Source organism: Lemur catta, chromosome 13 (assembly GCF_020740605.2).
Source record: "Lemur catta isolate mLemCat1 chromosome 13, mLemCat1.pri, whole genome shotgun sequence".
In the NCBI taxonomy this organism is placed as follows: Eukaryota; Metazoa; Chordata; class Mammalia; order Primates; family Lemuridae; genus Lemur; species Lemur catta.
Window position 1 is genome coordinate 7,023,492 of NC_059140.1, and position 27,098 is coordinate 7,050,589.

Genomic DNA, 27,098 nt, shown 5'->3' on the forward strand with positions numbered 1-27,098 from the left:
AAAATACCTATATCATTTTTCACAGATCTACAAAAAATAATTCTATGCTTTTTGTATAGAACCAAAGAAGACCCCATATAAGGCAATATTAAGCAAAAAGAACAAATTGGGAGCCATCAATTTACCAGACTTGAAGCTATACTACAAGGCTATAGTAGCTAAAATAGCATGATACTGGCACAAGAACAGAGATACAGACCAATGGAACAGAACTGAGAACCCAGATATAAAACCATCCTCATATAGCCATCTAATCTTCGACAAAGCAGACAAAAACATACACTGGGGAAAGGAATCCTTATTCAATAAATTGTGCTGGGAAAACTGGATAGCCACGTGTAGAAGATGGAAACAGGATCTGCACCTTTCACCTTTCACAAAAATCAACTCATAGTGGATAATAGGCTTAAACCTAAAGCATGAAACTATAAGAATTATAGGAAAAAATGTGGGAAAAACTCTTACAGACATTGGCCTAGGCAAGGAATTTATGAAGAAGGACCTTAAAAGCAATCATAGCAACAACAAAAATAAATAAATGGGACCTGATCAAATTAGAAAGCTTGTGCACAGCCTAAGGAAACTATCACAAGAGCAAATAGACAACCTACAGAATGGGAGAAAATATTCGCATGTTACATATTCAATAAAGAGCTGATAACTAGAATCTATATAGAACTCTAGAAAATCAGCAAGAAAAAATCAAACAACCCTATCAAAAATGGGCAAAGGATATGAACAGAAACTTTTAAAAAGAAGATAGATACATCAATGCCCAACAAACATATGAAAAAGTGCTCAACATCTGTAATCATCGTGGAAATGGAAATGAAGACCACAAAGATGTGGAAACGACCCAAGTGCCCATCAATACATGAGTGGATTATTAAAATGTGGTATATGTATATCATGGAGTTCTATTCAGCCACAAAAAACAATGGTGATGTAGCACCTCTTGTATTATCCTGGATAGAGCTGGAACCCATTTTACTAAGTGAAGTATCCCAAGAATGGAAAATCAAGCACCGAATGGATTCACCATCAAATTGGTATTAACTAATCAACACTTAAGTGCATGTATAGTAATAACATTCATCAGTTGTCGGGCAGATGGGATGGGGGAAGAGGGGATGGGTATATGCACATCTAATGGGTGCAATGCTCACCTCTGGGGGATAGACATGCTTGAAGCTCTGACTAGGTTGGGGCAAGGGCAATATACATAACCTAAACATTTGTACCCTTGTAATATGCTGACATAAAAAAATTAAAAAATACAACAAAATTAAGTAGAAAACAAAAAATATATAGTTATTTTCATTTATTTAACTTGCTTTTAGTTAGGTGTGTCCTGTGTGTATCAACAGAACTTTCCTATTATAGTTGATGCGAATTTTATTCAGTTGGTTAAGGTTCTCTCTGACAGATTTTTTCATTGTAGAGTTAATTATTTTTCTCTTAATTATTAATAAGTGCTTTGTGCAGATTTACTAACTGCTATGCCTAAACCATCACATTTAATTTGAAAGCTTCTTTTTCTTTTTAGATTCCTTTTGCATATAGCTTGTTTTGGAAAATGAAAGCTTCATCTTTTCTTGGTCTGATGAAGTGGGGTAAATCTAGGATCTGCCTCTTACTGGGTGTTTGAATGACATTCCTCATGGTTCAGGAGCTTGTACATCACTGTTCAGATTGTTAGAAATTCTGGCTTCACCCCAGATCTCCTGAATCAAAATCTGCATTTCAAGAAGATGTCCATTTAATTGTTGTACACACTAAAGTTTGAGAGGTACCGCTTCACTCAGCATAACTTTTCTATCTGAAATATATATACAAGTAGTCCTGTATGATGTAAATGTACCACTCAGAAATGTATTTTATATTGTATCTTCCAGAAAACTATAGTATATACAGTGGTTTTTGTCGATCGTATGTCATCCTCTTTCTTCAGAGTTACAGACTACATTAGAGAGTATTTCTGTGTTAAAAATTGTCTTTTCACATAATAACTGTCACTCATATGTGTGAGAACTCGTATCTTTCCTCTTTCATTTCACCTGAAGTCACATTAAGATCTTTTCCCATGGCTACATTGTAAATATGTGTTTTTCTTTCAGGGACTGTTGACATTCAGGGATGTCATGATAGAATTTTCCCCAGAAGAGTGGGCGTGCCTGCATGCTGCTCAGCAGAATTTGTATAGGGATGTGATGTTACAGAACTACAGAAACCTGTTCTCCCTGGGTGAGTATGACTTCAATAAACAATTTTTATTCCACACTAAGAATTTCATATCCTTCCTTTCTAGAATGTTTTCTGGGATTTTCTGCTTTATGTGAATGAGTTTCATGTTCGTGTTTCTGATTAAAACTTGGGGATTTGTTAGTAGAGAAAAAAAATCTTCAGGATGTTTTATGTCGACATTAATCTTACCCTTTCTTGAGCTGATCTCTATCCTTCACTCTAGATTAGTGGTAACTTCAGAAATTTAGTGGCATAAGATATTATTATCCACACTTTAAAATCCCATTTCCACCATCAATTTTTTTTTTTGAGACACAATCTCACTTTTGCCCAGGCTAGAGTTCCATGGTGTCAACCTAGCTCACAGCAACCTCAAATTCCTGGGCTCAAGCAATCCTTGTGCCTCATTGTCCCACATAGCTGGGAGTACAGGCATGTACCTCTCTGCCTGGCTAATTTTTTCTACATATTTTTAGTCGTCCAACTAATTTGTTTCTAATGAGACAGAGTCTTTCTCTTGCTTAGGCTGGGCTCAAATTCCTGAGCTCCAACAATCTTCCCGCCTTGGCCTCCCAGAATGCTAGGATTACAGGTGTGAGCCATGGAGCCTGGCCTCCACCATGAATTTTTAATTCACTGGGACTGGGTAATAGATCTAAGGGTCCAGAAGTTGTAAATACTTCCTAAATGTTCTCAAGTTTCTATCAGGAAATGATACTTTCTGTTTAATTTTCTAAAATCTTCCATAACATTCTCTCTTCTCTACTGAGCACAGTACTAGGTTGGTAATTGGAGAATTCCAGCAAGAATCCTATTACTTTTTTCTAATAAAACAGGTCTTGCTGTCTCTAAGCCAAACCTGATAATTTGTCTGGAGCAAAGAAAAGAGCTTTGGAATATGAAGAGACATGGGGCAGTAACAGAACGCCGAGGTAAGTGGGAGCAAATGAAGCAGATTACACAGGTGAGAGGTCCAAAGGTAAAGGAGGAAGCCAGACCTTAAAATATGGTTTGGGAAACTCTGCTCTAATGAAAATCATTTCTGAGAAGCCTAGGTTTCTTTCTCTTAGTCTCACACATGGGCATGTCTCTTGTTCTTAAGTTATCTAAGGACTTCACTTTCCCTTCAGTGATCTTTCTTTGAGGTTATAGTGGAAACCAAAGTCTTATCCATGGTTTATCAGGGACTGTAGGATGTGACTGCTCTTCCATTGTTTTTCAGGACATCGGAATATCTATGTGTTTTTTTCAGAAACTCTATGTTAAATCACTTTTTAATTTCCCTTTTTGCATATCTGAAATGAGTGAGTGTAGTGGTGATATTGGCATTTTGGTTGAGAAATCCCTGGAACACTGGAAGCAGAGGTTGTTATGTTTTCTGCTTTATGGTTTCCTGTTCTATGGAAGTATTAAATGTGATTCTACAGAAATTCATACGCAGTACCATTATCAGGGCACTAAGTATCTTCCTAAATACAATAAAATATGATGTTATTTTACTTCAATATTATGTTTCTATGTGAAATGTGATTAATAATTTAAGCTCTTTATGCCCAAACGTCTCAATTTTAATATAGTTCAAGATATCTACCCCCTACATTTCTGAAGTATGCTATGCCATTGGGAAGCGTAGAACATTGTTTGGCATGTAAAACTTCCACTTTTTACTTTATTTTTTTATAACTATCATTTTATAATTTTCTCTTGTTACATATGAAGCTTACTGGGACTGTGTCATTCATATGCGTGTATATGTATGTATGTTTGTGTGTGTGACATGTACTTTCTTCATAAATAAATGTATAACTATATAATTATATACAAAGTAATGACTCGATATATGTATACATTGTGAAATGATTGATACAATCAAGTTAATAAACATATCTAACACTTCTCAATTATGTTTTTCTAGTTATGAGAATACTTAAGTCTACTGTCATAGCAGCTTTTAAGATAAAAACATTATTAGCTATAGTCAAAAACCTGTACATTATATCCACAAAACTTTATTCTTCTTATAACTGAATGTTTGTAACTTTTGAACAACATCCTGCCATATTTCCCCACCTCAGACCCTGGAAACCACCTTTTTACTTTCTGCTTCTATGTGTGCAACCTTTTAGATTTCCCATATAAGGAAGATTATGCAATATTTGTCTTTCTGTCCTTGGCTTGTTTCAGTTAGCATAATGTCCTCTACATCCATCTATGATGTAAAAATAGTTCAATGATAATATTTATGACTGATAATATTCTATTGTGTATATATACTATATTTTGTGCATTCAGCAATCACAAACATTTAGATTGTTTCATATCTTGGCAATTGTGAATAATGCTGTACTGAATATGGGAGTGCATATATTTATTTGAGATACCAATTTTATTTCTTTTGGTTATATACACAGAAGTGGGATTGCTGAGTTGTATGCTAGTTTTTTTTAAGAACCTCCATAATTGTTTGCATAATGAATCTAGCAATTTACAACTCATCAGCAATGTCAGGATTTCCTTTTTTTTTTTTGAGGCAGCGTCCCACTCTGTCACCCTGGCTAGAGTGCAACCTCAAACTCCTGGGCTCAAGCAACAGGATTTCTTTTTGTTCACATTCCTGTCAAAATTTGTGTTTTTTTGATATTAGCTATCCTAACAAGTATATACTTAGATACGTCATCATGAATTTGATTTGTAATTCTCTGATGACTGGTTATGTTGATCACCTTTGTGCATACCTATAGGCCTTTTGTATGTCTTTATTGGGAAATATCTATTCAGTATTATGCCTATCTTTTATTCAGTTATTATATTCATTATTATTATTATTGCCATTGATTTGTATGAGTTTCTAATATAATTTGGATATCAACCCCTTATAAGATATATGGTTTGCAAATCTGTTCTCCTGTCCTATAAGTATTCTTATTTTATTATTTGTTCTGCAGAAGCTTTTTAGTTTAATGCAGTCTAACTTACTTATATTTGCTTTTGTTTTCACACTTTTAGTGTCATATCCCAAAAATTCATTACTGACATCAATATGAAGATTTGGCAAATGTTTTCTTGTAAGATTTTTAAGAGTTCATGTCTTACAGAAGTCTTTAATTTGATTTAATTCTGGTGAATTGTATAAGAAAAATGGTCTAATTTTATTCTTTTGCTTGTGTACATCCAGTTTTCCTAGCACAAATTATTGAAGAGACTATACTTTCTGCATTGTATATTCTAGTTTGTGTGTCAAAGATTAGTTGACTTTGTATGCATGAGTCTATTCTGGGGCTCTCTATTCTGTTCTATTGGCTCTTATTTCACTTTTAATGTACATAACATTCTGTTTTACTACTATAGTTTCAGAATATTATTTGAAATCAGAAAGTATCGTGCTCTTAACTTTGTTCTTCCTCAAGATTACTTTGGTTATTCAAAGTCTGTTGAAATTTCATAAAAATTTTAGGATTGTGGGTTTTTTTTATTTTTCTAAAAAAATGCCATTGGAATTTTTAGATAGTTCATTGAATCTATGGAATCTTGATAGAGACATAATTGAATCTATAGATCACTTTGAATAATGTAGTAGTTTAACAGTATTTATTCTTTCATTCCATAAACTTGGGATATTTTTACATTTATTTGTATCTTTTGTTTCTCTCTTCAATATCTTATATTTTTCAGCATAAAGCTTTTTTACCTCCTTGGTTAAATTTATTGCTAAAAATTTAATGTTTTGATGCTTTTATAAGTGAGATTTTTTTCTTTTTCATTAGTTTGTTAATGTATGGAAGCACTGATATCTGTATGTTAATTTAATATTTTGCCCACTTACTGAGTGACTGGTTAAAACAATTTTTGATGTTTGATGGTGTTCTATATGTAAGATCATGTCATCTACAAACAGTGACATTTTTACTTCTTTCTATTCTATTTGGGCAGCCTTTTTTTTTTCTTTCATTTTATTGCCTAATGGTTCTGCCTAGGGTTTCCAATACCATGTTAAAATAGAAGCATTAAGAATGGGCATAATATAACCTTGGATTGGTGTCTGTGCATTGAAGGAGCAAACACCTTTTCCAGCTTATAAGCCAGTTCCAGCAGGTAGAGATCGTCCCTTCTTGGGCACCGAGGATGATGGGATCTCCTTTGGGTTTACAGATAAGAGGGGTTGTAGCCTGGTCACAGTTCTGCTGCAGGGTGTACAGTGAGGTCTGCCTTTACTGTGGGCTTCTTACCAGGGGCTTGGGTAATTGTGAATCCTTTCTTATTCATGAGCAGACTGGATTGATTGCCTTCATGACTTTGATCTGCAGTCAGGTCTCCATAGGGTGGGTCAATGTGTAAATGAGTGTGGATCCCACTGAATATATGCGGGGTCTTCCCTGGGTCACTGCATGGGTCCTTAGGTGAGCAGGACTGGCCAAGGACTGTGGCTGAGAGGGATGGCACTGAGTCACAGAACTGCTTCAGAGAGCATAGGATTAAGGTCTGCAGGCCTATCTCTGTGACCAAAAATCGACATCTCTCCTGAGGTCTCTGAATGGGCAGGACCAGTTGCCTACATAGTTACTTCATAATTTTCAGTGGGAAAGGTTAAGTGAGCCATTTCCTGATCTCTAGCTAAGACAAGGAGCCCTCAATTTTGCCACATGAATTAAGGTCTGCTGTCTTAAAATAACCCTCCTCGGTCTAGGGCTTAAAGCAGGGTTTTACAACCTCCTCTTTGGATGCCAAACCTCTCATAAAAGCACATTTTTAGATGGGCTTTCGCTACATCACCCAGGTTTATCTCAATCTGCTGGACTAATGTGACCCTCTCACGTCAGCCTCTTAGTAGCTGAGAATACAAGTATAAGCCTCTATGTTGGGCTGTCATAAAGGCACTTTTGTCACAGGTGGTTGCCAAATGTTTTGTTGCTGTAGGGAGATAAACAAGCAGGGGACTTCCTGTTCTGCCATCTTGCTGATTTCACACTCTTCTGTATATTTTCACTTTCTATTTTGTTCTACATTAAATTTTCTGTAATTGTAGATTCAAAAATTTCAAACAATATGCTAGAATTTTATATTATGCAAGAACTAAATTAGATAATTAGTAGACATCCCGTATTTACTAAAAGATTTACTTGAAAATTTGAGTTTACTACAGGCAAAAAGGAGTCATTAGAATTGTCATCCACTTTGCTCAACCTGTATCAAAATTATAATATAGTTTTCCCCAACTGTTTATTTTACATAGCAATTAATCTCATCATATTTCACAAAATTCATGTTTTTCCTTATTTTCAAATACAAGCTTCTCTTTGCTTCCAAAGGCTGAGTTACAGCTTTGTCAGTTTTTGTAAAAATAGCATCAATATAGGAATAATAAAATAAAAAATTATCTTTAGTGTTTTTAAATGGTTATTTATTAAAATTTTCTGATAAGAGCCTTTTATTAATGATTGTAATACATTTCTATGAAATTTTACTGCCATCCACTGCATACTAATGATTAAAAATGCCTGTTCTACATCGGTTCACAGTCACAGTTGAACATTGTAGTTATCTAGAAATTTTTTTTTTAATGGTACAGCAATGTTGTGTACAGGATTTTATATCTAAACATTTCTCTTATTCTGGTTTTGCAATTCCATATTACTGTGTTTCTTTTTTAGGGTATGTTCCTTGTCATCAGTTTCTGTTGTGTTTTTTATTTCACCTTTGCATTAAAACTTTGGATGAATTTCAACACTTTAAGTCAATGTGTGGTTTAATTAAAATATGAATCATCCATGTCTATTAAAAATTACCTATGTTTGCTTCTATAAATATACCCCAACTTTATATATGACTTATCTTGTATATTTCTTTTTCTGGGTGATTTTCAAAGGTTGTTTTGTCCTGTCTAGGTGAGTAGTCATGAAGATATGCTTAAATTTTACCATGTATTTATTGATGAATCTATATTATCTTTGTGAGAGGGAAACACTCCTTTGATTTGAAGGTAATTTTTGAGAAGATTTATAACTATTTTAGTTGTCTTTGTTAAAAATAATTGTGGAAAACAACAGATAATGTAAAATTTACCATCTTAAATCTTTTTTTAAGTGTGCATTTCATTAGTAGTAAGTATCTTTTCACTGTTAGGCAGAAGACCACTAGAACTATCACATGTTGCAAAACTAAAACTCAATATCTATTAACAACTGCTCATTTTATGCCCTCATTCTACTTTGTTTCTATGCATTTGAGTACTTAAGATACAGTACATTAAGTGTAATCATAGAGTATCTGTCAAATAGTTACAGATTTATTAATATTTCAGTTAACATATTGTCAGGGTTTGTCTTTATCATAGAATTTTGCAAGATTTTCTTCTTTTTTTTTTATTTTCAAGACAGGAGATAGGGTCTCACTCAGTTGCCTGGGGTACAGTGCAGTGGTGTCATCATGGCTCACTGCAACCTCAAACACCTGAACTTAAGTGGCCCAGTTCCACAGTACTGCCTAAGTCTCCACAGTAGCGGGGACTACAGGCAGACAACACCATGCCCAGCTAATTTTTCTACTTTTTTTAGAGATAGTGACTTGCTATTTTCCTCAGGCTGGTCTTGAACTACTGGCCTCAAGCAATTCTCCTGACTTGGCCTCCCAAAGTGCTAAGATTACAGGCAAGAACCACCACACATGGGCTAAGATTTTCATTTTTAAGGCTGAATGATATTCTATTGTCTGTGTATGCCATTTTTAAATCTGTTCGTCAGTTTAGGGATATCTGGGTTACTTAGACCTTTTGGCTTCTGTGAATAATGCTGTAAGGAGCATGGGTACACACATATTTCTTCCAGGTTCTGCATTGCATATTTTTGATAGTTACCCAGAAGTGGGATTGCTGTTTCATATGCTAATTTTTATTTTTAATTTTTTGAGGAACCATCATACATTTTTTACAGTGTTTGCATCATTTATCCCCAGCAATATTTCATTGTGATTTTATTTAGTAATTTTGAGTATCCATTCAAATGCTTGTTGGACACTTATATATCTTCTTTGGAAAATATCAATTCAATCCTTTGCTCATTTTTTAATTGAGGTATTTGCTTGTTGTTGTTGAATTTTAGGAGTTGTTTTTATATTCTGAATGTTAACTTCTGTTATATATACGATTTACAAATATTTTCACCGATTTCTTAGGAGGCATATTCACTTCAGTAAATATTTCCTTTGATATGCAGAGATTCTGAAATTTGATAGTCCAGTGTTCTGTGGAGGCTCTGTTCCAGTAGATGCTGTAGGAGCGAGGCAGATCACAGTTGCTGCCTACCAGCCTGGATGTGTGCGCTTCTATGGTTGCTTGATCTATGGTTTGCTTATATATTTGATGTCGTATCCAAAATTAATGTCATGATCTTTTTTCCTATGTAGTCTTCTAAGAGTTTAATTAGTTATATTTCTTCTGTTATATATTTAGTCCATTTAAAATATTTTTTGTATATGGTGCAAGGGATTGGTCCATCTTCAATTTTTTTATGTGGATATTATGTTGTCAACACTATTTGTTGAAGGGACTGTCCTTTCTCCATTGTGTTGTCATGGATGCTTTGTGGAATATTGTTTGATAATATACATAACAATTTCTTTTGGGTCTCTCTATTCTGTTCCGTGATCTATTTATCTTTATGTTTAATCACATTGATTTTTTTCTGTACATTTTAATACATCTTTATATCAGGAAGTATATTATCCTTTGTTATTCTTTTTAAAGGGTATTTGGTTAGTCATAGTTCCTAAATGAATTTTAGAATTTTTCTATATGTTTGAAAAAAAAAGTAGGATTGGGATTTTTTTTTAATTTCAGCATATTATAGGGGTACAAATGTTTAGATTACGTATATTGCCCCTGCCCCTTCTCCTCCCAACCGCAGTCAGAGTTTCAAGCGTGTCCATCCCCTAGACAGTACGAATCACACTCATTATGTATGTATATACCCAGCCCCTCCTCCCCCCTCCCATCTGCCCAACACCCGATAAATGTTGTTCCTATATGTGCACTTAGGTGTTAATGAGTTATAGGTTAACAATGTAAAACTTTAGCTAGAGTATATCGGCATTAAATTAGTACTGCTGAAACAATACATTGAGGATTTATAGTAACACCTGGAAGTTCCTTCTAATGTACATATAAATAGAATCGTGGAAGCTTTTTATATTACCTGTTTTTATGGCCTTATGAAACTAATGAACCAAATGAAAACTGAATCTCCATTCCACATCATATCCTTTATTTCTAGACAAGACATAATCTAGTCAAGGTAGTTTTCAGTGTCCATATTTTTTAAGCCACATTCAAGGAAATCATGTCTTAGCTAATTTTGGATGTTGCCACTCTTCCTCTTGTATATGAAACTGTAACAGTGTTAATACTGGCATCTATCATCTGGTCAAACTCTTCACATGTGCTTCAAACCAATCGATTTGGGATTTTCAACATTTTGTGTTGTTTTTTTTTTTGAGACAGAGTTTTACTTTGTTGCCCGGGCTAGAGTGCCATGGCGTCAGCCTAGCTCACAGCAACCTCAAACTCCTGGGCTCAAGCAATTCTTCTTCCTCAGCCTCCCAAGTACCTAGGACTACAGGCATGTGCCACCATGCCTGGCTAATTTTTTCTATATATTTTTAGTTGTCCAGCTAATTTCTTTCTATTATTAGTAGAGACTGGGTCTCGGTCTTGCTCAGGCTGGTCTTGAACTCCTGACCTCAAGCGATCCTCCTGCCTCGGCCTTCCAGAGTGCTAGGATTATAGGAATGAGCCACCGCACCTGGCCATGTGTTAATAAGTAGATTCTATGAAGACCTGTTTTTTCCTTGCCACATTAGACTTCTAGATGCCATTTTGATTGTGATTAGAAGATGGGGAAGTATAGATGTTTCTTGGCTTGAGTCTCTCAACAGTAGAGATGTAGAAGAGAGAGTGAGACCATGAGGAGACTGGCTGTCAACTTCAGGGCACTGCCAACTGCCTTGGTGGTGGCATTGGTTGGATTTGGGTGAGCTGAGGTACTCTGGAAGGACTTATTTGCAACTGTTAAAACGCTTGTTTGATTTGAATAAGTCTGCATGGGTAGGAGCAGTGCCAGAAGCAGCAGCCCCAGCCTGAGTGTGGCCACCATCTCTCTGCTCATATCCCCTCTGTTGGTGCATGGTGTGTCTCACGGGATGCTGGCTGCATGGAGGACGGTTGGCTCCGGTCAGGTGTAGGCAAGGCATTTCCACTGTGTTTTGTAGTTCCCTGAATAAATCCTTTATTTCCAGCCGTTCAGTTTGATTTTTCTTTAATATTTCAGTTTCTTTAGTGAATTTTTCTTCCAAGTCCTGGATATCTTTTGTGGTTTCTTTGTGTTGGTTAGCCATTTTTTCTTGCATATCGTTGAGTTTTCTTACAATCCATGTTTGAAATTCTGTCATTTTAGTGTTCTAAATTTGGTTAATGTCCATTGCTAGAGAGCTGGTGTTCCTCTTTGGGGGTGTGCCTTTTGCTTGATTCTTCATACTTCCAGAGTCGTTTCGCTGTGTCCTTCCCATCAGGATATTTCATTGCTTCCAACCTTTCAGTTTTCGTTTGGAAAGTAACACACCCTGTGTTAACGCTGTTCCAGTAGATGCTGTGGGAGCAAGGCAGATGGCAGCTGCTGCCTACCACCCTGGATGTGTGTGCTTCTATGGTTCCTTGATCTGCCACTAGGGGGAGCCGCTAATATGTTGTTCAGGGTTCTTCTACCACATTTGGGAGGCTGTTTTGGCCTCTTGCCAGGACTTTTTTCCCTGACCACAGACCCCACTGTTCACAGCTGAGCAGAGACAGAAAACCAGCCCCAGTGTTATGATCTTACTGAATGACCTAAACTGGTATGAGGAGCAAAGTTACTGTGCTGTCAAGTGTTGATCTGCACCAAGGCCCTGTGGATTCACACTGGTCACAGAGGGAAAGTGGCTTTTCTTGTCTCACCCTAGCTCCAGGGGTGGAGCCTGCCACTTTTGGCACAAAGATGCTGGCTAGGGGGAGTTGAGGGTGCCCCAGTCCTCCCAGCGCCCCAGCTCATGGAAGTCCTGCAGACATTAGCCTCCCATGCCCCAGCAGCACCTGTAGGGAATGAAATAGTTAGCTTCCCACGACTAGGGAAGCACTCAGAGTTCACATATCAAAATGGGTCTGGCTAGTTGTCTGTAGGCGGTGTAAGGGTGGAGCTTGTCACGAGAATCCCTGGGCTGGGGAAAGGAGGCTGCCCAACACTGTATCACACCACAGGGTCTTGGGTGTGGACCCCCAAAATGGCGACCGCCCACCCTCAGAGCACTAGCACTAGGGGTGACTGTTCAGGGGTTGGCAGGTGCCAGGTCGGGAGGCTGAGTCATCAGGATGCCCCCTTGTTTCTTTTATGTCACCCTCCCACAATCTCACACCTGTCCAGCAGGAGCTGTTGCTCTTTTTGATCCACCCTGAGCGGGCCTGTTAGCACGTGGTGGTTTCCAGGTTAGAGTTCTCTATTTAGTGTTCACCTCTGTTGATCTGGACCCGTTGAGTGGTAGAGGCAATTTACTTGTCTCCTAACTGCCTCCAGCGGTAGTCCAGACCAGTCCCTCTTCGGCCCAGTGCAGTCCTGGCACAGAGCTCGGGGAGTTCAAGATGCTTCTCGCTATTATCTTTTCTCCACAAAGCCCGACGTCTTCTGTTGTGATTTTGCCCAGACTTCAGGCAGGTCCCTGTCTGAGTCGGTGTGGAGGTCAGTCGGGACGCAAGACGTTCTGTGGGTCTGATCCCAGTTGATTCACTGGCCAGGCAGGCGCAGCCGTCTCACGCTTTATTCTCTATTGTTTGTCTCGCACTGTCAAGATTTTGTGATTCTATCTCCTGTTCACCTTTTTTTTTTTTTTCTGTTTTATGTCTTCCTTTTAGGTCTAATTGGTGTATAATATTGTTCAAGTTTTCTATTTTCTTACTGGTCTTCTATCTGATTATTTTATTCATTACTGAAATTGGCGTCTTAAAGTAAACAATGACCATGTTGATGTGCATTTACTTCTTCACTTCTGCCAGTATTTGTTTCATATATTTGGAATCCCTGGTGTTATATATACATGTAATATATATATATGTTATAAAGCACATATGTGTAGCCTATGTATCAGTTTTTATACATACACACATATTTTACTATTACAGATTACTGGTAAATTTACTCTTTTTATTATTTTGTAGTATCAATATTTGTTTCCCATGTGCATTTTGACCTAAAGTATGTGTGGTTCTTTTTTTCCCTTGAGGTGGAGTCTTGCTCTATTACCCTAGTTAGAGTACAGTGGCATCCTCATAGCTCATTGCAGCCTCAGACTGCTGGGTTCAAGTGATCCTCCTGCCTCAGCCTCCCAAGTACCTGAGACTACAGGCACACACCTCCATGCCTGGCTAATTTTCTCTATTTTTAGTAGAGATGGGCTCTCATTCTTGCCCAGGCTGATCTCAAACCCCAGAGCTCAAGCAATCCTCCTGCCTCAGCCTCCCAGAGTGCTAGGATTACTAGCACAAGCCACCACACCCAGCCCTAAGTATATTTTGTCTAATATAATTATAGCCACTACACCCACTAGTGGTTAATATTTGCATGGAATATATTTTTTTCATCCTTTTATTTTCAGCCTCTTTGACTCCTTCAAGCTAAAATGAGTCTTGTAGAGAGAATATTGTAGAAACTCATGTCTTCATAATCCATTCAGCCATATTATCTTTTTAAGGATTTTAATCCATTTATATTTAAAGTAATTACTGAAAAATAAAATGTGATTACTCTTAACTTCATTTCTTCTGTTATCCTTCAATTCTTCTCTTACTGCCTTCATTTTGATTGATTTTGTAGATACTTGCTTTGATTTTTTTCTCATTTTCTTTTGCATAGCTTGTAGATATTTTCTTTCTGAACACCTTGAGAAATGGAAAGTATAAAAACATCTTAAAGTGATAACAATATAGTTCAGTCTCATATCAAGTTAACTTTAGTTGAATGTAAAAACCATACCACTTCACAATGCCAATTTTGTTACTAATGTGACAAATTATATCATTTTATATTATGCCTGTAATAATTGAGAACTTTAGAAATTCTCAAACAACATACTTGTATTTATGTTTTAGTAAAGCTGAATTAGATAACTCATGTACCTCACATCATTTCAACACCTAATCTTTAAAATTTTCTTATCAAAGCCTTTTTATTAAAGATGATAATGTGTTTTTGTGAAATATTATTGCCCTAACCTTATGCTAATGATTTAAATCTGTGTTCTTCTTGGATGCCCAGTTATCCTTGAAAATTAGTTAGATTTCTTCAGTAATACACTATGTTGATTCAGAATTTTATGGGTTAAAGTTTCTTTTAATTTTGTTTTGTAATTTTATAATTCTATTTAAACATTTGTACCCCCAGAATATGCTGACATAATTATAATAATAATAAATGAAAAAAAATTTCACATTTTAAAGTAGGCCATATCACGTCAATTGTGTTTTTAGTTTTTACCTATATCTAATAATTTTGTATGAGAAAATTCAATTCTGTATACTTTAAGACATTGTGGGGCAAAAGTAAAATACAAAACAGCCATGTCTGTTGACAATATAATTTCCTTTGTGTTTGTTTGCCTGTATAAATATTACTCCTATTTTGTTTATGAACAGTACATTTTCTTCTTGGTTTGTGGTTACTTTATCTCGTCAAGGTGAATAGTCATGTAAATTGTCTGAAGTTCAAAATGTATTTATTGGTAAATGCATATTATCCTTGTATGAAACATTTATGTGATTTGAAGATAATTTTTGAAATGCTTTAAAACTATTTTTGGCACTATAATTCATTGTAAAAAACACATGGAATTTATAATCTTATTTTGTTTATGCAGTTCAGTCATGTTAAGTATGTTGTCATTCTAATACAACGTATCTCTGGGACATTTTTATCTTGTAATACTAAAACTCAATATACATGAAACAACTTCCTATTTTCCCTATTTTATGGTCCTTTGCAAACACTATTCTATTTTTCTTTTGTTTCTTAAAATGTAACTACTTTATATTTTTTATGTAAGTGGATTCATAAAGTATCTTTTTTGGGGGGAGACTGGCTTATTTCATTTAGAATAATGTCAAGATTTATCTCTATCATAGATGTTAGAAAATTTCCTTCGTTTTATAAGCTCAGTAGTCCTCCCTTATATTTACATCCCAAATTATATTTATCCATTCATTTTGTGAGGCAAGTTTGAGTTGTTCTCACATTGGCTTTTATGAATAATACTTAAATAATATGAATGTGCAAATAACTCTTCATTTCACCATGTATGTGGCAGTTTTATATCTGTCCTACATTTTCTTTCCTTGGTCTAGTTGTCTGCCTTTATGCCAGTAGCAAACTGCTTTCCATACTGTACCTTTGTTACATGTCTTGACATCAGAAAGTTTGATGTGTCCAAGACTGTTTCTTTTTTTGGAGATTGTTGTAGTTTTCATGGTACTTTGGCATTCCATATCCTTTTTGAACTGCTTTTTCTTTTTCTATACAATATGACATTGAGAATTTTAAAGAGATTGAATTGAATTTGTAGATAATTTTTGGGCAGTATGGACATCTTTACAGAAGTAAATCTTCCAACCCTTGAACAAGAGCACTCTCAAGACTGTGTCATTTATTTTCCATTTATTTGTGGGTTTTCTGGGTTTTCTTCTATTACTGATTTCTAGTTTTATTCCATTTTGGTCATAAATAATAGTCTGTAAGATTTTATTTTTTGAAAATTTGTAAAGAATTGTTTTGGGGCCTAACAGGTGTTCTATCCAGGAGAATGTTTTATGTGCTATTGAGAAGATTGTGTATTCTGCTATTTTTATGTGGAGTGTTCTCTCTGCATATTAGGTATAATTGTTTTCCCTTATTAATGTTGTATCTTGTGTTACTATTTATTACAATGTGGGCTGATGAAGTATTCTACCATTATTATATTGCTGTGTATTTCTTGCCACAATTCTGTCAACATTCGCTATACATATTTGGCAGCCCTGATTTTACACATATGCACATGCATGTATGTATGTGGATATGTGTGTGTATATCATATTATATATAAAATATAAAAATAAATCTTAGGTTCCTAGTGAATGAGCAGTTTTATTATTATTTAATATTCTTTGTCTTTTGTGACAGTTTTAACTTATAGTACATTTTATGAAACAGGACAAGTTTTCCCTCCAAATATACTGTGTCTAATTGTGAACTCCCTGCTCTCATTTGACTAATATTGGCCTAAAATGTCTTTTTTTGTGTTGCCAACTTTAGTCTGTTTTTGTCATTTGATCTAAGGTGAGTCTCTTGCAGATGATATAAAATTAGATTTTTTTATTTCCTTAAATCCCTATCTTTTTTTCAATATGTCTTTTGATTGTGAACTTTAGTCCATGGATATTTACATAATTTTCTGAAAGGGAAGGACTTACTATTTCCATTTTATTATTTTTTTTATTCTTATAGGTATGATATTTTGCTCCTCTTTTCCTCTTTTCTGTCTTCCTTTGTTTCTGATTGATTTTTGTAGTGACATGCTTTGACTCATTTCTTATTCTAGTGCATCTCTATAGGCATTTTATTGTGGTTACCACAGTGATGAAAAAATACTTTTGTAATTACAACAATATATATTAAAGTAGTAACAATTTAAAGTTAGTTGCATATAAAAATTCTTCCTCATTACACTTGCCTCGGGTTTACCGTTGTCAGCAGTTATATCTTGTTATATTGTATGCCCATTAACATGGATTTAGTGTTATTTTTCTAGTTTTGTCTTCAAATTTTAGAGCATAATTAAAACTTGTTTTCTGCACCATCATTATAACAATGCAGAATTTTACTTAAGTGTACTTATATAACTTTTCCAGAGAGTTATTTATTCTCCTATGATTTTGTGTTTTATAAGCATCTTTTTATTTTCAATGCAAGGGGCTCCCTTTGGCATTACTTGTGGGGCAGGTCTAGTGGTGATAAGCTTTTTAGACATAGTTATCTTCATAGGCCTTTATTTTTCTTAATTTAGAAGGGAAGTTTGGCTGGATATAGTCTTTCTGCTTTGAAGTTTTCATTCCTTTGGCACTTTGACTATAACAACAAACTTTTTTCTGGCAAGCAAGTTTTCTGTTGGTAAATCCACAGTAATCTAATAGGAGCATGCTCATAGGTGACATCACTGTTACACCTTTCAAAATTCTCATCTTGTGTGTGACTTTCAAAACTTTGCTTATAATCTGTCTTGGTATGCATCCCTTGGTGTTTTTCGTAGCTGGAGTATATTGAGCTTCTTGATTTTTTTTTTGTCTTTATTTTTGCATTTCAGTCATTTATTATTGTATGCTCAGCTAAATTCATATTTTCTTTTATGCTTTTTTTGTTGATACTCTTATTTTTCTGATTTCACTTAGTGGTCAGTATTATTCCCATTTCCCTCATTAAGCATCATTCAGATGATTATTTTTATTTTTTTCAACTAATCTTTATTTCTTTATGGTTGGTTTCTAATTATTTTCTTTATCTTATTGGGCTATGGTACCCTGATATTTTTTATATGTTTTAATCTGATTGAGATTTGAGGATTAACAAAGCCACCTTTCACAAGCTTCATCAAGTTCCTTTTCCTGGGGGACTCTGACGCCAATTGTCTGTACTAGAGATTCAGGGATCCTCAAATCTGTTCTGAGGGTGTCTCTTCTGTGAAATTTTGTGCTTATTTTCCTGTAAAAGCAATTTTCCCACATTCCTTCTTAAGAGTCTGTCATCATTTGGTACACCTTCTCTTGTCTGTGGTACTGAAATCTCTCTGCTGTTATAAAAATTTTACCTTTTGTTTCAGCACAAGTCTGTCTTTCAAATGATCGCTACATTCTTCTCAGCACTCTGTCTTTTAGTTTGTGAAGGGCCCCCAAACACCAGAAAGGTGGCCACAGGTGTCATTATTTTCCTTCTTTTTGGAGGGAGAAGCTGGGAGTTGGGAATTTACTTCTATAATATATGTACCATGCTGTATTAAGGATGAAAGGCCATGGTGGGTAAATACAACAAACTTTTCTTTTTCTTCTATGTGGCTCTCAGCATTGTGCTCACCCAGTATGCTGCAAACTCTTACCTGGTTATTAGAATTTTCACAAAGGCAATTTGGTCAATGTAATTTTATTATGTTAATTTACATAAAAGAGTATTAGAGCCTGTATTTTGTATTACACTATCTGACTGATGTGCTTAGTATAATTTTACATTATTAAATTCATAATGTATATTCATCTCATTCAGAAAACAAGTACTTGGAATAATTTTTTATTTTTCAAATTTCTTTCAGCCATGTCTTCCCATTCCACCCAAGACCATTTGCCAGAACAATGTTTAAATGTTTCATTTCAAAAAATGGGACTGAGAAGATACAGAGGTGATGGCCAAGAAAATTTAAAGTTATTGAAAGACTGTAAAAATATGGTTGAGTGTATGGAGCAGAAAGGATGTTATAATGGACTTAACCAATGCTCAACAACTGCCCATAGCAAAATCTTCCAATGTAATAAATGTTTGAAAGTCTCCAAAAAATTCTCAAATCCACAAAGACATAAAATGAGACATACTGAAGAGCAATTTTTTAAATGTGAAGAATGTGGGGGAGTCTTTAACCAATGTTCACACATTACTAAACATAAAATTCATACTGGAATGAAACCCTACAAATGTGAAAAATGTGGAAAAGCTTTTAAGTGGTGCTCACATCTTACTGCACATAAGGAAATTCATAGTGGAGAGAAACCCTGCAAATGTGAAGAATGTGGCAAAGCTTTTAAGTGTTACTCACAGCTTACTTCACATAAGAGAAATCATACTGGAGAGAAACCCTACAAATGTGAAGACTGTGGCAAAGCTTTTAACTGGTGCTCATCACTTGCTAGGCATAAGAGAATTCATACTGGAGATAAACCCTATGAATGTGAAGAGTGTGGAAAAGGTTTTAATTGGTGCTCATCCCTTACTACACATAAGAGAAATCATACTGGAGAGAAACCCTACAAATGTGAAGAATGTGGAAAAGCTTTTAAGTGGTGCTCATACCTTACTGCACATAAGAGGAATCATACTGGAGAGAAACCCTACAAATGTGAAGAATGTGGAAAAGCTTTTAAGTGGTGCTCACACCTTACTGCACATAAGAGAAATCATACTGGAGAGAAACCCTATAAATGTGAAGAATGTGGAAAAGCTTTTAAGTGGTGTGCATCCCTTTCTGTACATAAGAGAACTCATACTGCAGAGAAGCCCTACAAATGTGAAGAATGTGGCAAAGCTTTTAACTCATGCACATACCTTACTATGCATAAGAGAATACATACTGGAGAGAAACCATACAAATGTGACAAATGTGGCAAAACTTTTATGTGGCACTCACACCTTACTGCACATAAGGGAATTCATACTGGAGAGAAACCCTACAAATGTGAAGAATGTGGCAAAGCCTTTAGCCAGTGCACAGTATTCAGTCGACATAAAAGAATTCATACAGGAGAGAAACTCTACAAATGTGAAGACTGTGGCAAAGCTTTTAACTGGTGCTCATCACTTGCTAGACATAAGAGAATTCATACTGGAGAAAAACCCTACAAATGTGAAGAGTGTGGCAAAGCTTTTAAATGGGGCACAAATCTTACTAAACATAAGCGAATTCATACTGGGGAGAAACCCTACAAATGTGAAGAATGTGGCAAATCTTTTAAGTGGGACACACACCTTACTGCACATAAGAGAAATCATACTGGAGAGAAACCCTACGAATGTCAAGAATGTGGCAAAACTTTTAACTGGGGCACAAATCTTACTAAACATAAGCGAATTCATACTGGAGAAAAACCCTACAAATGTGATGAATGTGGCAAAGCTTTTAAGTGGGGCACACACCTTACGGCACATAAGAGAGCTCATACTGGAGAGAAACCCTCCAAAATGTGATGAATGTGCCAAAGCTTTTAACTGGGGCATACACATTACTAAAGGAGAGAGAAGTCATACTGGAGAGAAACCCTGCAAATGTGACAAATGTGGCAAAGCTTTTATATGGCACTCACCTTACTGAATATAAGCAAATTCGTACTGGAGAGAAATTCTACCAATGTGATGAATTTGGAAAAGCCTTTATCTAGTACTCATGACTCTACATACATGAGAGAATACATACAAGGGAAACCCTACATTTGTGAACAATGTGGCAAAACTTTTACCCAATGCTCATACCTTACTATATATGAAAAAATTCATACCGAAGCAAAATTCCACAATTGTAAAGGAAGTAGGACAGCCTTTATTAACTGTTCGCATATTACTGGATATCCGGAAGTCATACTGCTTTTTTAGACCTGCTCAGAGATTGGAAGAATTATTTTTATGAAATTTAATAGCACTTACAAAATAATTTAAAGATACAAGTAGTTCCTCAGTGAGTTTAAATTGTATTAATTTGTACACTCTATTTTTTCTTCTCAACTGAAGAATTCTCTTTGAGCTAATTTTTCTTTAGTTATTATTTCTTTCCCTTTTTAAATTTAGTATAATTAAGTTGGTTGAGTTTATTGGGCCAATTTGTTCAGGTAAAAGTCGGGAGGTTATTTTGACATTTATAGGAAGGAGAGAAGCACAAGTTAGCACTAAGTGTTCAATAGATGTTCCATAAATAGCAGTAAGTATTCTTGTTGAAGTGAGTTTATGGCTGTGTGTAAAAGATAGACAATAGCCACATGTAGAAATTTCACCGATTCTTCATATGGAATGAGGACACCTGTTCCCAGGCTATACACTTGATTCTGTCTGAATTTAGAAATAGGAATTCTGCTGCTTTCATTTTCCAATTATTTCCATCTCTTTGCTGTGCCTTTATGTTAATTTCCAGCTACCCATGCATCTCAGTCCTTCTGTTCTTTTCCTGTGTTATGGCTAACAGACTTCTTACAGTTCTCCCCACTCCATTTCATTTCCCACAGTGCATTTTAGATTTTGATGAGTTTGGCTTTTTTTAATGTGGTGAGAAATTATTTTTTTCTGGAGACTTTGAAATGATTTTGATGACTTCATTGAGATAAGAACGATGCTGTGTCCGTGGCCCACAGTGTTAAATCAGGCAGTTAGTTTTGTTTGTCACTATTTGTAAAAGGAAAAATTTTATCTGGTGCTAACCCAGAGTGTGGTAAATATTAAATTAGTTAGACTAGTTACAGCATTAATAACAGTAGGTTGGATCATGTAAATGATATGTAAAGACATATATCATAACTTGTAAATTTCTTAAGATTAAACATCTTAGAAATTAAATTTTCAGGAGAGTTAATGATAAGTGATAAATTTTAAGTTAGTTTTTTAATGAAGCACTTTTATAGTACACCTTATGTTTCTATGCAGAATCTTCTATGTTTGAATGTACATAGTAAGTGTAGGAGAATAACAGAATGATATCTCTGGATTTAAAATCTGGAATGATTTTTCTTTTACAGATTTATATGACAATCTTGGTCAAGTACTCATATTATTTTATCTTTATTTTAATGGGAAAAGTTCTCAGTCCACTGTTTTCATTTTTAGTCACCTACCTGCAGCCAAGTCCTTGTTTATTCTTTCTAGAAAAATCTGAAAGATCTTGGCAGGTTTGGGATTGCAGCATTCCTCCAGTGATTATGGATGCAGTCTTGTTTTTTAGGTTTACAGAATGGCCAGTGATTGAACTGTTAGTACCACTTGCCCCTTTTCTGTTTTCCATATCATTGCCATTAGCCACAGGAGATTCAGGTGCCTTTCAGTTAACGTAAAAGTCCTAACATACACTGGCCACTGTCTCGTTCTTTGTGGGGTCCTATACATTCTGGAAAATATCAGAGTTCCTATACTTATGACTGAAAAATGGAGTGACAAAAATATCACAAAATCTACATATTTTTGATGCAGATTGGCTATGCTTATGTCACAGTCACAGACACAGTATTTGAAATACTGCAATCCTACCATGATATTTTTAAATTTAAATTATCCATTTAAAATTGGCAGATCAAATTATGCTTTCATATAAAACATGATGTTAAGAATAAATATTGTCAAATACTTAATTCTAGCTAAATGTTAAATGCATTAACTCATAGTTATCTAATATTGGTCAGAACACTTAACACCAATTGTCCTAGCATCTTTCAAAGATATGACATTAACTGTAGTCACCAAGCTGTACAATAGAACTCATTAACCTATTTCTCCTATCTATCTGTACATTGTATCATTTGACAGAGAGATCCCCAAATGCCCCTCCCTCCTAAGAACCTCATCCTCTAGTAATATCATTCTACTCTCTACTTCAGTGAGATAAACTTATTTAGATTCTACAAATGACTGAGATCGTGGGGTTTTTATATTTCTGTATGTGGCTCTTTTCAATTAATGTCCTGCAGTTTCATCTATGTGATGGAAAACCACAGTGTTTTTTATGGCTAAATAGTGTTCTGTTTGTTTATAAACCATATTTCCTTTATCCATTAATTTAATGATGGACATTACAGTTGATTCTATATCTTAGTTATTGTGAATAGGGCTGAAATAAACAGAGTGCAGGTGTCTCTTCAACATACTGATTTTATTTTTGGATAATAGTGTGACTGCTGTATTCTATCACAGTTTTATTTTTAATTTTTTGAGTAATCTCCATACTCATTTACATAATGCCTTTACTGATTTACAGTCACATGAACAGCATGGAAGTGTTTCCTTTTCTTTCCCTCTTTTCCAACCCTTACTATCTTTTGTCTCATAAAAGTAGTGATTTTAACAAGAATGAGTTGATAGAGTGGTTTAGATTTTTCTTTCTCTGATGAGCATTGATGTGGAGCAATTTTTCTTATATTGTTTGGCCATTTGTATGTCTTCTGTCATTTAAGAAATGTCTATTTAGATCTTTTGCTCATTTTTAAATAGTTATTGTATTTTTGTTTTATAGCTGAGTTTTTCATATATTTTGGATATTAATCTCCTGTCAGGTGTATAATTTACAAGTATTTTCTCCTATTTCTATGTTGTCTTATCATTCTGTTCATTTCATCTCATGCTGAGTAGAAATGTTTTGGTTTTAAGTAATCTAATTTGTCCATTTTTACTATTGCCTGGGATTTTGAGGTTAACGCAAAAAAAATCTTTGTCCAGACCAATGTTATGAACTTATCACCCTACGTTTGCTTATAGCATTTTCAGGTCTGACATTTAACTTTTTAATGAACTTTGAGTTAATTCTTATATAAGCTGTGAGATGGGGCTCTCATTTCCTTGTTATGCATGTGGACATTCATTTTTTTCCACTGTCATTTTGAAGAAACTATTTCTTCCCCATTGTGTTTTCTTGTTACCTTTGTCTGAAATCTGTTAGCATTAAATGCAGAGATTTATTTCTGGGCTCCCTATTCTCCATTGTCCTATGTTTTTGTGTTTTTTTCCAGTACCATTCTGCTTGGGTTATTATATCTTTATAGTATATTTCAAAGTCAAGTAGTATCATGCCTTCAGCTTTTTTTTTTTTTTTTCCTACATTGCTTATACTATTCAGGTGCTTCTGGGGTCACAAATTCTAAGCTTATTTTTTAATTTCAGTGAAGAATCTCAGTGATATTTGATGGGAATTGCATTGAATCTTTAAATTTTGTGTACTATAGACATTTTAACTATATTAACTCTGCCAATTGATGATGAAGGTATATCTTTTCATTTATTTTATTTTCTTCAATTTCTTATTTAAACGTTCTTTAGTTTTGAGCATAGGACTGTTTCACTTTTTTGGTTAAAATTATTTCTAAGTATATACTTTTAGGCAGTATGATAGGCTTGTTTTCTTTATTTCTTTTTCAGATTTTTCATTTTTAGCATATAAAAATTCTAGTGCCTTTTCTATGTTGATTTTTCCTTCTGCAAGTTTACTTAATTTGCTCATTAGTTTAAAATGTTTATGTAGCATCTTTTTAAATATCCCCTAACTCCAGTAAGATTTGCCTTTATCAAAAAATCCCGAAGCAACAAATGCTGGCGAGGATGTGGAGAGTTAGGAACACTCTTATACTGATGGTGGGAGTGCAAATTAGTGCCACTTCTGTGGAAAAGAATTTGGAGTTAACGTCAAAGAAACCCAAAGGAACAAAAGACATTCTATAATAAAGACATCTGTGCTTGAATGTTTATGGCAGCACAATTCACTATATCAAGGATGTGGAAACAACCCAAGTGCCGTTCAATTCATGAATGGATGAGTAAAATGTGGTATATGTATACCATGGAATACTACTGAATTGTAAAAAATGATGGTGATCTAGCACCTCTATTTTCCTGGATAGAGCTTGAGCCCATCCTCTGAAGTGAGGTATCACAAGAGTGGAAGCATAGGCACCACATGTACTTGCCATCAAACGGCACTGACTGATCAACACTAAGGTTCTCCCACACTAGTAATATTCTTTGGGGGTAGAGGGGTTGGGAGTGGGTAAACTCACAACTAATGGACGTGGTGAATTTTGTAGTGGGGAAGGTTATGTCTCAAGTAATTGTTGGCATGTAGCAAAGTCAAAACATGTCACCAAAATGTTTGTGCCTCTGTAATTTCCTGAAAAAATAAATAAAAAGGACAGTTTTCTGTACTTAAGGTTATGAAGTTTGAAAACAGGTATAATTTAACTTGTTTGTTTTCAGTATGGATGCTTTTTCATTTCATTATTTAATTGCTCTGGCTTGGACATCAAGTACTACCTTGAATAGAAGTGGCAAGAGTGGTCATCCTTGACTTATTCGAGGTCTCAGTGGAAAAGCTGATAATTCCCCATTTACTACAGAGTTAGCTGTGGGTTTGTCACACATGGTCTATATTGGATTGAGATTCATTTGTTCTATACCATATTTGATCAGATCTTTTATCATGAGGATGTGTTCAATTTTGTCAAGTCCTTTTTCAGCATGTATTCAACGTTATAGATGGTCGTGGGTTATGTCATTCTTATAAGAATCTGTGTGGATGCATCTATACCTTGAGGAGGCTCTGAGGAAATCACATCTCACATTCTGTTTACATGACCTTATGATGTCTACAATGAGCATCTGACCCCCAAATACAGTTGAGGGCCAGGGATTTTTGTGTCTTTTGTTTATTAATTATTCCAAAAATGTAGGTAAGTCACTACACAAATTAAGTGCTTAATATATGTGTGTTAAGTGAATGGACCAGATCTTTCCCAGATGTTTACATGGGCCTGGGTCCTCTCTTCCAACAGCCATGGGTCCCCATTCTGTCTCCATTAAGTATAAAGACCAACTAGAAGGAATCTCAAATCTACTTTAGGAAAGCAAAAATAGGTTTGCTTTCTAAGTGTTTTTCCCAAACATGGAGGGACATTGACTATCGAAGCATGAGGCAACAAGTTTATTCAGCAAAGGAAGAGAGAAAAATAATAAAAATGAACAATGAAAGCAGGCCCCGCGGTCTTTCTATAGGGACCTACTTGCCATGTCTCATACCACTTAGTCCCTACACGAATGCTTTGAGGTTTATCTTCTCACCATCCCATTTTTAGAGGAGCAAACTATGGTTCAGAGGGTTACAGTGACAACCCTAAGACACATAGAGCATGTGGCAGATTCACCACTGTACTTTGGAGGGGACAGATGCTTACCTGATGAACAGCTGCTCCAGGGACTGTAGGATGATGGTGAGGTCACAGTAAGAACCCAGGAATGTGGTGTGGGAGGGCCTGGTTCATTCCCAGAAGGCTGCATCTGGGAACTCTACAAATTTCTGCTTTCCAGGATGACAGGTTCACATTATTCAGGCCTCTTCTACTTTCAGGAAGACTCATTTTTATACTGGGGGACAAAGAGAAACATATAGTGAAAGTGCCATCGCTGAATGGAACAACTCTTTAAGAACTTGTGCATGTGGAGGACACGAGTGTTCGTGGTAAAAAGTTTTCTGGGCTTTCAAAGTAAAATTTCATGTGGGTGTGAAAAATAATTAACCTATTATTATCTTGAATATGTCTTCAAGGTGTTTTCTCAGTTGTGGTACAAAACCACCTACCTGTATAAATAGTCTGTATAAAGAGCATTATTCCCATGAGTCCTCAAAGACACATCCTTATTGTGAGGATGATAAAACAGGGTTTGGAATGTGAAATGTCTGCTCACCAGCTCATAAGTCAGAACTTATAAACTTCCACAGTGAGAGTTCTGGAAAATTATCACTAAGTTTCCTAAGCCTCTCTCTCTGCTCTTGAAATGGAGGTAAGGGCCTGGGGAAGCCTCATTTTCTTCATATTTTATGTACACCGCACAGGGCAATACACTCTAGAAGAACCCTTTTGACCTAAAGCAACATTTATTTCTTTTGTTTACATTAAAGGAAGTGTTGACAAACAGCTACAGCTCTCCAAAGTCTGGCAAAGAGCCAATCAATACTAGGAGAATCCAACATGGGAGAAAACCCATCACAGTGCCAAGGACCTGAGCACATGGTGTAGGAAAGAGAAAACCCAAATAGATACTAAACTACTGAGAGGTGACTTACATATCAGTTGAGAAATTGGGATGAAAGAAACGATGAAACAGCATGATTTTATTTGACACAGGGCCATCACATTGGCAAAAAATTAATGGAGTGTTAACATCCAGGGGAGGCTGGATGTGGAGAAGCAGCTACATTGACAAACTGCAGGTGACAACGTACTGGTCACAGCAAATTTTGAAAGTAATCTGACTGTACCTGTTAAA

At 35.4% G+C, this 27,098-nt stretch overlaps 1 protein-coding gene across 1 annotated transcript in view; it reads left to right on the forward strand.

Moving 5' to 3' along the window:
- The first annotated feature begins 1,010 nt into the window (after positions 1-1,010).
- LOC123649020 (protein ZNF738-like) overlaps positions 1,011-27,098 on the forward strand; it is a 130,785-nt gene continuing 104,697 nt past the window's right edge. The window contains exons 1-3 of the mRNA XM_045566969.1: positions 1,011-1,049; positions 2,118-2,244; positions 3,081-3,176. Coding sequence (XP_045422925.1) covers positions 1,011-1,049; positions 2,118-2,244; positions 3,081-3,176 — 262 coding nt within the window. The remainder of the gene's footprint in view (positions 1,050-2,117; positions 2,245-3,080; positions 3,177-27,098) is intronic.